The sequence below is a fragment of the Haliotis cracherodii genome, unplaced genomic scaffold (assembly GCF_022045235.1).
Source record: "Haliotis cracherodii isolate W230 unplaced genomic scaffold, xgHalCrac1.p SCAF_10, whole genome shotgun sequence".
Taxonomy (NCBI): Eukaryota; Metazoa; Mollusca; class Gastropoda; order Lepetellida; family Haliotidae; genus Haliotis; species Haliotis cracherodii.
In genome coordinates, this window is record NW_027266265.1 from 50,904,944 (window position 1) to 50,916,628 (window position 11,685).

At 42.4% G+C, this 11,685-nt stretch overlaps 1 protein-coding gene across 1 annotated transcript; it reads right to left on the reverse strand.

The window, feature by feature from the left end:
• Nucleotides 1–5,344: 5,344 nt before the first annotated feature.
• On the reverse strand, nt 5,345–11,383 carry LOC139453880 (protein starmaker-like). Its single transcript, XM_071235329.1, has 6 exons — nt 11,285–11,383; nt 10,845–10,949; nt 10,448–10,800; nt 10,333–10,389; nt 9,996–10,122; nt 5,345–5,416 (listed from the first exon to the last, which is right to left on the reverse strand). Exons 1-6 carry the CDS (start codon nt 11,381–11,383, stop codon nt 5,345–5,347), a joined length of 813 nt encoding a protein of 270 aa, XP_071091430.1.
• Nucleotides 11,384–11,685: the final 302 nt, after the last annotated feature.

The window sequence follows — 11,685 nt, forward strand, 5'->3', positions numbered from 1 at the left end:
GTCCCGAAACTTCTTTATCATACATTTTGATAGTATTGTATACAAAATCAACTTTAACAAAAGATATTCTTGAAAACTACGGGACCGCTGTTGGAAGCTAAAGAAAATATGCTGGTCAAGTGACAAAAACGGCGCTGTGCGAAACGAACAGTCTCGATTGACGAGTTAAAAAGATTTTCAAGAGAGTAACAAACGGTGAGAAGCAATAGCAAGTTCATAAATGACTATCTGTCATTATTTTGCCTTGTCAATGTGAAACTAACGTAACAGGGACGTCAACAGTTAAATGTACGGGCTGGACATTTACGATAAAGGGAGACAATTTGAGGGTGGGGAGTAACTCTTGTATGACAATAACTCCCTCAAACCGTTGTGTTGTGAAATATCAAGCGTTATGTTCAATGCAATGAAAATATTCCTTTTCTCAAATTCAGAAAAACTCAGTCAGTATAACATACATCTCTTTATATCACACGACATAAGCGATATATCTCCTGAGGAAGCCATATTTAGATCATATATGTTTATCAACTCCCCTAAACCCTGAAGCTGACAGCGTGAGTAAATATTGAAGCATCTATATTCCTGTTATATCACGTCTGTCTGTATCGCGGATATGAGCGAGGCAAACCAGTGATTGACTACATGAGCAACGACCGTTTGCGCCTCGATGACACAGAACCACCCACCTATGTAACCACTCAGTCAGTTGGTTCTTGCGAAAAGCACTGCGTATGAGGCCCTTTATCACAAAGCTGTATTAGCTCTACGACAATCCAACCATACCTTCTCTTACTCCTACGATAGCGACAATCGTACCATACTTTCAGTTACTCCTACGATAGCGTCAATCGTAACATACTTTCAGTTACACCTACGATAGCGACAACCGTAACATACTTTCACATACACCTACGATAGCGTCAATCGTACCATACTTTCACTTACCCCTACGATAGCGTCAATCGTAACATACTTTCACATACACCTACGATAGCAACAATCTACCATACCTTCTCTTACAGCTACGATAGCGTCAATCGTACTATACTTTCACTTACCCCTACGCTAGCGACAGCTGTACCATACCTTCTCTTACAGCTACGATAGCGTCAATCGTAACATACTTCCACTTACCCCTTCGATAGCGTCAATCGTACCATACTTTCACTTACTCCTACGATAGTGTCAATCGTAACATACTTTCACATACACCTACGATAGCGACAATCTAACATACCTTCTCTTACAGCTACGATAGCGTCAATCGTAACATACTTTCACTTACCCCTACGCTAGCGACAGCTGTACCATACCTTCTCTTACAGCTACGATAGCGTCAATCGTAACATACTTTCACTTACACCTATGCTAGCGACAATCGTAACATACTTTCACATACACCTACGATAGCGACAACCGTACCATACCATCTCTTACACCTACGATAGCGACAATCTACCATACCTTCTCTTACAGCTACGATAGCGTCAATCGTAACATACTTTCACTTACCCCTACGCTAGCGACAGCTGTACCATACCTTCTCTTACAGCTACGATAGCGTCAATCGTAACATACTTTCACTTACACCTATGATAGCGACAATCTACCATACCTTCTCTTACAGCTACGATACGTCAATCGTAACATACTTTCACTTGCCCCTATGCTAGCGACAATCGTAACATACTTTCACATACACCTACGATAGCGACAACCGTACCATACCATCTCTTACACCTACGATAGCGACAATCTACCATACCTTCTCTTACAGCTACTATAGCGTCAATCGTACCATACTTTCAGTTACACCTACGATAGCGACAATCGTACCTTACTTTCAGTTACACCTACGATAGCGTCAATCGTACCATACTTTCACTTACACCTACGATAGCGACAATCGTACCATATTTCAGTTACACCTACGATAGCGACAATCGTACCATACTTTCAGTTACACCTACGATAGTGTCAATCGTACCATACTTTCAGTTACACCTACGATAGTGTCAATCGTACCATACTTTCACTTACACCTACGATAGCGACAATCGTACCATACTTTCAGTTACACCTACGATAGTGTCAATCGTACCATACTTTCAGTTACACCTACGATAGCGACAATCGTACCATACTTTCAGTTACTCCTACGATAGCGTCAATCGTACCATACTTTCAGTTACACCTACGATAGTGTCAATCGTACCATACTTTCAGTTACACCTACGATAGTGTCAATCGTACCATACTTTCAGTTACACCTACGATAGCGACAATCGTACCATACTTTCAGTTACTCCTACGATAGCGTCAATCGTACCATACTTTCAGTTACACCTACGATAGTGTCAATCGTACCATACTTACAGTTACACCTACTATAGCGACAATCGTACCATACTTTCAGTTACACCTACGATAGCGACAATCGTACCATACTTTCAGTTACACCTACGATAGCGACAATCGTACCATACTTTCAGTTACACCTACGATAGCGACAATCGTACCATACTTTCAGTTACACCTACGATAGCGACAATCGTACCATACTTTCAGTTACACCTACGATAGCGACAATCGTACCATACTTTCAGTTACACCTACGATAGCGACAATCGTACCATACTTTCAGTTACACCTACGATAGTGTCAATCGTACCATACTTTCAGTTACACCTACGATAGTGACAATCGTACCTTACTTTCAGTTACACCTACGATAGCGTCAATCGTACCATACTTTCACTTACACCTACGATAGCGACAATCGTACCATATTTCAGTTACACCTACGATAGCGACAATCGTACCATACTTTCAGTTACACCTACGATAGCGACAATCGTACCATACTTTCACTTACACCTACGATAGTGTCAATCGTACCATACTTTCAGTTACACCTACTATAGCGACAATCGTACCATACTTTCAGTTACACCTACGATAGTGTCAATCGTACCATACTTTCACTTACACCTACGATAGTGTCAATCGTACCATACTTTCAGTTACACCTACGATAGCGACAATCGTACCATACTTTCAGTTACACCTACGATAGCGACAATCGTACCATACTTTCAGTTACACCTACGATATCGACAATCGTACCATACTTTCACTTACACCTACGATAGCGACAATCGTACCATACTTTCACTTACACCTGCGATAGCGCCAATCGTAACATTCTTTCACATACATCTAAGATAGCGACAATCGTAACGTTCTTTCAAGTAGACTTGCGGTAGTCGCAGGGCAACGACAATCGAATCATACTTTCACATAGACTTACGATAGCGCTACGACAGTCGCGCCATACTTTCAGATTGACTTACAATAGTCGCAGGGCAAGGACAATCGAATCATACTTTCTCATAGACTTACGATAGCGCTACGACAGTCATACCATACTTTCACAAAGACTTACAATAGTCGAAGTGCCGCGATCGCTTTATAGAAGGGGATTCTCATCAACGTCAAAGCCTGGTATTTTAGTGGCCCGCTGGACCCGCATTCCACATGTAACTAGGAAAACAACACTACTCATGCTTCAACTTACTGCTACACCCGTGTATAGTTTAGAAATAATAATTCTTTTTAAAGTAAAGAAATACAAGATAAAGTCCACCCTCCCCATCTCAACTTGTCATGCAATAGAATGTGTTGTCTGTGGCCCAAAGATAGCCTTATATTTGTTTACTCGCGATAGACTCAGAGTCCAAGTTATGTAGCTTATCAGTTTATATATTTTATGAATTCCACATATTCCGCTACATATTCACTTTCGGTTAAATCCGGAAAACCTCTTCTTAATATACATAAAACCATATTATCCGAAACGTTGTGTTCCTCTTAAAAAAGAAGTTGACATCCATATATTCTCTCTCTTATGTGAATTCACTAGGATTGCCATTCACATATTTGATATATATGAGACAGCTAAAGATAAATCGCAAAGAACAATGAAGAACGAACTTTGGTTTATTTCACGAACACAGATTGTTCTATCATGACGTCATTTCTGGAGATTCGAACATGCGCTATCAACTTTTTTGTACAATAAACAAGTCCCACTCGTTTATTTCTTAAATACATAGATATAATGTGTGTGTATTGTGAGAGCTTCCGAAGGATACGATTTTGCACGCAGATCGAGAAACTGAAGTTGAAACTGGTTCCCAGCTCTTTGTGTGCGTCGATAACTTAAAACACGAAGCCCATCCTAATATGATGCTTCCTGTTGGCGCACCCAGGATGTATTCCTGCACGCAAAAAATACCTGGGGTCGTGTAGGGGCAGCGATCTCATGCTGTGCAAGTGGCCACCTGGTGACAGATTTAGTCTTCGAGAATTCCAAAATGCGACCCAAGAAGCATAAGTATGACTGAGTGAGTGAGTTGATTTTAACGCGGCGTTGAACAGTATTCCAGTTATATTACGGCATGTCAGCTTAATGTGGAGAAAAGCCCGATGTGATGCAGGTCTCAGACCTTTAAAATCTGGTGATACGGTTATAGTGCTGACAAACCTAGGAACATGATCGGGGCGGATCGGGATTCGAACATCTTCGAACCCACGAGAGGTTTCTGGCGTGCCCAAGGGACGCAACTATGCACAGCGAATTGCGGCGCCTTAGACGACTGGGCCAGCCATGCCCCTACATAATTCTGAAGTGATATGAACCTATGGACGACGACAAAGCGACCATACTCACTCATTTTTAAAATTTTCGAGTTGATGAGTGAGTGAGTTTGGTTTTACGCCGCTTTTAGCAATATTCCAGCAATATCACGGCGGGGGACACCAGAAATGGGCTTCACACATTGTACCCATGTCGGGAATCGAACCTGGGTCTTCGGCGTGACGAGCGAACGCTTTAACCACTAGGCTATAGCTACCCGACCGCCCCTTCGAGTTGATGGCACAGACTAGGGGTTGGTGTTGTAAGGAACGTTCAACGTGGTCTGGGTACGATGAATTCAACAAGTCACCGAGCCTAACAACCCGATCCGCTTTATATACAACTCAAGGGTCTCTATTGAGTAGGGGGCACGGGTGGTCCAGTCGTCTAAGGCGCCGCGATTCGCTGTGCAGAGTTGCGTCCCTTGGGCATGCCAGAAACCTATGATTGTGGGCTCGAATCCCGGTTCGCACCGATTATGTTTCTAGGTTTGTCAGCACCATACCCGTGCTCGTCGGTTTCACCGAAGTGGTAAACGTCTAAGACCTGCATCACTTGGGGCTTTCCTCCAACATTAAGCTGACACGGCGTGATATGACTGGAATACTGTAAAAAGCGGCGTTAACCCCAACTCACTCACACTCACTCTATTGAGTAGAATGTTAGTCTCTTGCGAGGCACGGGATGCTGGGGAAACCCCGCGGAGTCAAGTCTCTGAGGGGAAAAATAGAGGCACAATCAATTACCTACCTTGGGTAACTCTTCTGAGGTGGTGATCATTCCCCTCGCCTCGAAACTGTTCCATTGTTGAAAGAAAGAAGACACATATATTTCAGTCGGCTCGTGAGATAAGCTTGGCGTGTTTGTGATCTCTTCATTCCAGACAGAACTTGGCAAAGGAAACGAGAAAAGAAAAAATGTTGATAATACTTGATGTATAATCAAATTGACATCTCGTTATTTCCGGAGAGGTATTCAACAAGACCTGCATCTTTTGTTTGTTTGTTTGTTGTTTAGCGCCGCACTCAGCAATATTCCAGCTATGTGACGGCGGTCTGTAAACAATCGAGTCTGGACCAGACAATCCAGTGATTGACATCATGGACATTGATCCACGCAATTGGCATCGATGACATGCATCAATTCAAGTCAGCGAGAGTGACCACCCGATACCGTTAGTCGCCTCTTATGACAAGCAAAGTCGCCTTTCACGGCAAGCCTGGGATGCTGAAGACCTATTCTACCCCGAATCTTCACAGCTAGGCTACCCCACGGCCTGGTAGTGTAGAAGGGCATGGTTGGTTATACCTATTGAAACTCCTACTTTATTGATGTATAAACCCATGGAGAACTGCAATGCATTTCTAGTTAAGATCTCTTAAGACTAGCATGGGCTGCTAATAACCAAGTCTATCCCGGATCTTCACGGGGCAGCTCTGCAACTTGTTTGAACCAGACTCAACTCAATCTGTATGTCCGTCCTTTAACAAAATATCAATTTACATATTCTTTTTTTTCAAGTTTCATAATGACCTAAATCGTAGTACGTTTCTTTTATTCCAATGTTGTAGCTTCCATATGTCGGGAAATTCTGTGAATATTTCATGGTGTAACCCTTCGCTATTCTGTTTTTAGGAGGCTTGCAATTTGGAAAACGTGGTGGTTTTACAATGGGTCTTCCCACGGATATCCGTGTATTTATACACAGAGCGGGATGGACTTAGTGGAAGCACGTAATGAGAATTGTTCTAATATGACACTAATAAAACATTACGATTCGGCTTACAAGTGCTGGCTATATGACCCTAAAGTCGTTATTCAGATAAGGTTCGGATACAGTTATTGCCGCTAAAGTACATAGCCCCGTTTCACGATTGGATTTTAACTCTAAGAGATTCTTCAACTCCAGTACTGCAGTGTGCCGGAAAGGACGTTTTGTCGTCTACATCCGGTTCTGTCAACTACTCGGCTCGATTCTAAGCCAAAGCGAGGCGCAGTGAGATACAAACGAGGTTTCTTTTTGGTAGGTGAGAGGGTGTTTTTTTGTTTAACGTCGATTTTCAGTTACATCCCCTCAAGTCATCATGAAAACCCAATGTGATGATGCTTTGGTGAAACCAGCCAGCACGGGTATGGTGTCAACGCGCATGTGTTGACGGGGAAATTAGCTCAGATTGAAGACGAAGAATACGTTGAGTCCAAACTTTTTTTAGTCGGCAATAAAACAAAATACAATTAGAAATATGTCGAGCGGAAATTCCAACTCAACAAGTACAAGTGAAGTCCAGCAAGCAGGCGTATCCTACTCGCGGCTGTACATACAGGTGCTGTCGGAATACCAGACTGACTAACAGTAAAGATGAAAACATATATATACACTATAGGACAACAATAGACAGACAATGAAACAATGGCGTTGCCCTTGATATGGGGCTTATGGATGTGGTTACAGACACGGCCCGGGGAAAATGGATTAAGGCTATAAATGTCATAATGTGAAATGCTGTGTTAGACAATGGTTCAACTGACCGCCGTTACGCATGGATTACATCATGTTAAAATAGTTCAGATTTCCTAAACGATACTGTACAAAAAGGGATGTTTTTCAGAAGCTACAATTCTTTAACATTGCGTTCTCCAGAGTGCAGTTAAGTCACTCTGTGACAATGGTTCTGACAGACCAAGAAACATGGCCAGGTCATTCATAGATTTCTGGCACATCTATGGAACGCAACTTCGAAGAGCTAAAGATAGATTACTGTCAGACACTAAGGGGTATTTGTTTTAGTTACTTGTTTTACGTATTTGTTTTTGAAACGTTGTTTGTTTGTTTCTAATATTTTTTTCTTTAAGGTTCTATAGGTACACCTATGTCCCATGTTGGCCTCCCGGTATTTTGTATGTGAACTCTTCATCAGTGCCAAATTGAGTCAACAGATTTTATTCCGCATTTGTAAAATTCGGCCGGCCGATCAGTAACCCTATATTAGAAATACCCCCCTTACTTATGCACGTCACTTCATCAGAACAGTTTCTGTAACCGAATGTTTCGTGAAAAAAATACAATTGATTGTGAAGATTTATAAGCATGGTTTTAAAGCGAAAGGACATTTATTGATAGTTTTAAACTATGATCTCGTTGCAACTTTACATGTTGTAGATTGTATAGAATCACAATCTTGAGAGACACGCACCCCCCCCCCCCCCCCAACACATGATGAGTTTGAACGTATTGTAAACAGGACAACAGTGGAATTGACCTATCTTTGCAGTTGCAGTTGGTGTCAAAACTCTATGGCGACGTCGGCACACCTTGGTTCTCTCATCAGATCGATGCAGCATAAACTCTAAATCGTTGCTGATCAGATAGTCCTCTATCTGTATCCATTCTCTGCGTGCTCGATGGCACTGACGTCATGGTTGACGTTAATGTGGCGTCAAGCAACTCCTCCGACACCATCAGGCTCTGAGACCTGCATCACAAAGGCGGTATCGGGATCCGTGCTCACACACACACGCGCACGCGCACGCGCACACATACGCACACACACACGCACATTTTTTATCATTGAAAAATACACGCAAATTTGCTAAGTCATACACGATTCAAAGCATGTCAAACACTGCCTGTGCATGAATTACAATGGATCGGGGTCAACTAACTCACAACTTGTACATTCACCCAGCAAACCCCCCTCTCTCTCTCTCTCTCTCTCTCTCTCTCTCTCTCTCTCTCTCTCTCTCCCTCTCTCTCTCCCTCTCTCTCTCTCTCTCCCTCTCTCGAGAAAAAGAAATAAATTTGTGTAGCTCAGTATATCTTTTATTCATTTCTCTCACTTTCAATTAAAAAGCGCCGCCTAAGTGTTGTAAACTAAACCCGCAATGTCAAAGATCCAGGTATTTCCGTACATTGTTTACCTACCTCTAGTCTCACACTGACTTGGAAGTATTCTTTCAAAGTTTTTGTTGACCAACTCGGCTTTGCTAATTAGAAGGATCCTTTTATAAATGTTACAGGTGCTGACATTTGCGAGTATGGTGTACGATCTTTAAAATTTGCTTTCATTTCGAGTTATTTCCCGAAAGCTTGATTCTTCCTGGATTTCCGGCCTCTGAAAATATTTATTTTAACTTAAGGAGGATCTCATTTTGTCCTCAGGTATTTTTTTTCATTTCACCTCAAATTAATTTCCTGATGTGTATTCAACTGTGCATCGAACCATATGTGTACAAATGTTTTGTATGTATATCCTACCTATAATGGAGGTACATTAATGTCACGAGTGTATATTTATTATACGTAATAAACACAATATGTGCATATTGTCATATCGTAACACGGAATAAAAACGTGATTATTTTTACATTTGGTTTTGGTTAGTGAAATTTTTAACAATGAAGAATTGTTAAATACTTCATATTTACCGACATACTCGTTCAGAATTCCCCTCAGATGTGATTATAGGCTAGATGTTATTTTCGTCCGGTCAGTCGAAGGCTTTTGATGTAAAATTGTTTCCACGTTTTTGAATTTCTAAATATTCCTCGTGCACGTTTGGAAGACGATGATGCATGGGTCGAGTCTAAGTAATGCAACGGCCATGTCATGTTGGCGGGACGTTCCAGCTAAGCTTCCTTATCGTTGAGAATAAAATCAGTATTTGTAGCACGTTAACCAAACAATGGACGGAAAGAGGTAGATTCAGACATGGTATAATTGTCCATATCACCCTCGATATAACGCCGTTTATTTCTCAACACGTCCTAAACCACTTACTTTTTTATTTGGATCGGATAGATATCATACATCTGGATCGTATGTGTTCGGTTATATTATGTATAATAAAATATCCTTATATAAACGTATATGGCGTTATAGCGAAGTAGGTATCACTCGATAGGGCAGGTGTGAGGGGGCTGCGGTTTTCGTTAGTCGGGTAACACAAGAGCTACCTTCCGTCTCATTGATAGACATTACCGCACGGTTATACATGAGCAATTAAGGTACGTTGTCACTCTGGCTCCAAAAACTCAGGTAAGTAAAGACATATGTAGTTGCTACACTCGTACATACAATATCGTGGATGAGTAGATCGTCAAATACTCGTCAAATACTTAGCAGCGTTCAGTTGTGCATAATGTTTATCGAGATGCTCTGGTCACCAAATGTCGACTCTCCATATTCAGACAGGAGATGGTAGACGTATTGACGATGAAATACGTCTCGTCGCCTGTTTAATTGTTTTGTTGCGTGTCTATATATCATCATCATCATCATCATCATCATCATCACCTCCTCATCATCGTCATCACAGTCCTCCTCATCAAAATCACCATCATCATCATAATCATCACTGTCCTCTTCATCATCATCACAGTCCCCCTGCACCTCCTCCTCATCATCATCATCATCTTCATCACTGTTCTCATGAAAATCAGCAGCATCACTGTCCTCCTCCTCCCCCTCCTCCTCATCACCATCATCATCCTAGTGGCTAAAACATTCGCTCGTCACGCCGAAGACCCTGGTTCGATTCCCGACATGGGTACAATGTGTGAAGCCCATTTCTGATGTCCCCCGCCGTGATATTGCCGAAATATTGCTAAAAGCGGCGTAAAACCATACTCACTCATCATCATCATCATCACTGTCCTCCTGCTCCTCCTCCTCATCATCATCATCATCACTGTCCTAATCAAAATCACCATCATCATCATTATTGTCCTCATCATCATCACCATCACTGTCCTCCTCCTCCTCCCCCCCCCCCCCCCTTCTCCTTCTCCTCCTCCTCCTCCTCACTGTGCCCCCCCTCCTCCCCCTCCTCCTCCTCATCAGCATCACTGTCCTTCTCCTCCTCCTCCTCATCATCATCACTGTCCGCGTCGTCCTCCTCCTCCTCCTCCTCCTCCTCCTCATCATCATCATCATCACCATCATCACTGTCCTCATCATCATCATCACCATCATCATCACTGTCCGGGTCGTCGTCCTCCTCCTCCTCATCATCATCATCACTATCCTCCTGATCATCATCATCACTGTCCTCCTCCTCCTCATCATCATCACTGTCATCATCATCATCATCACTGTCCTCCTAATCATCATCACTGTCCTCCTCCCCCTCCTGATCAAAATCACCATTATCATATCATCAACATCACCATCATTACTGTCCTCATCATCACCATCATCATCACTGTCCGCGTCGTCGTCCTCCTCCTCCTCCTCATCATCATCACTGTCCTCATCATCATCAAAATCGCCATTATCATATCAGACCCGTGAAGATTCCGGGGTAGGATAGGTCTTCAGCAACCCATACTTGCCGTAAAAGGCGACTATGCTTGTCGTAAAAGGCGACTAACGGGATCGGGTGGTCAGGCTCGCTGACTTGGTTGATACATGCCATCGATCCCAATTGCGTGAGTCGATGCTCATGATGTCAATCACTGGATTGTCTGGTCCAGACTCGATTATTTTACAGACCGCCGTCATATAGCTGGAATAGTGCTGAGTGCGGCGTAAAACAACAAACAAACAAACAAACAGTTTCATATCATTATCATCACCATCATTACTGTCCTCATCATCACCATCATCATCACTGTCTGCGTCCTCCTCCTCCTCATCTTCATCATCACTGTCCTCCTTCTTATCATCATCACCGTCAGTATCATCGTGATCTAAAGTGTTGTTATTAGCCCCCCAAGTATGCATTGAATGACCCTCCTTTGCACAAATGAATGACAAAACATATGCCACCTCAAATGGGTTCGTCGAGTGGACTCTCTTAATCAAGTCATCAATAACAGCAACACTAAACCACAAGATCGCAATATAGCGCAAGAGTGAACATGAGTGATAGTTCAAATACACCAATGTAGGAACAATGTTTTTAACGACACATCTAGAGTCCCTTTAATAGATCAAAGCGGTGTTAAACCCAAATCAACAACGCTTTAATCAACTCCCTTACATA

Excerpts from the sequence above, each read along its gene's own strand:
- LOC139453880 (XM_071235329.1), bottom strand. The coding sequence starts at position 11,383 with ATGATACTGACGGTGATGATGATAAGAAGGAGGACAGTGATGATGAAG. Across the intron at positions 10,801-10,844 it reads ATGTTGATGATATGATAATG|GAGGACAGTGATGATGATGA; the intron begins GTGATTTTGATC and ends GATGATGATTAG. Across the intron at positions 10,390-10,447 it reads GGGGGAGGAGGAGGAGGACA|TGATGATGATGATGATGAGG; the intron begins GTGATGGTGATG and ends TGATTAGGACAG.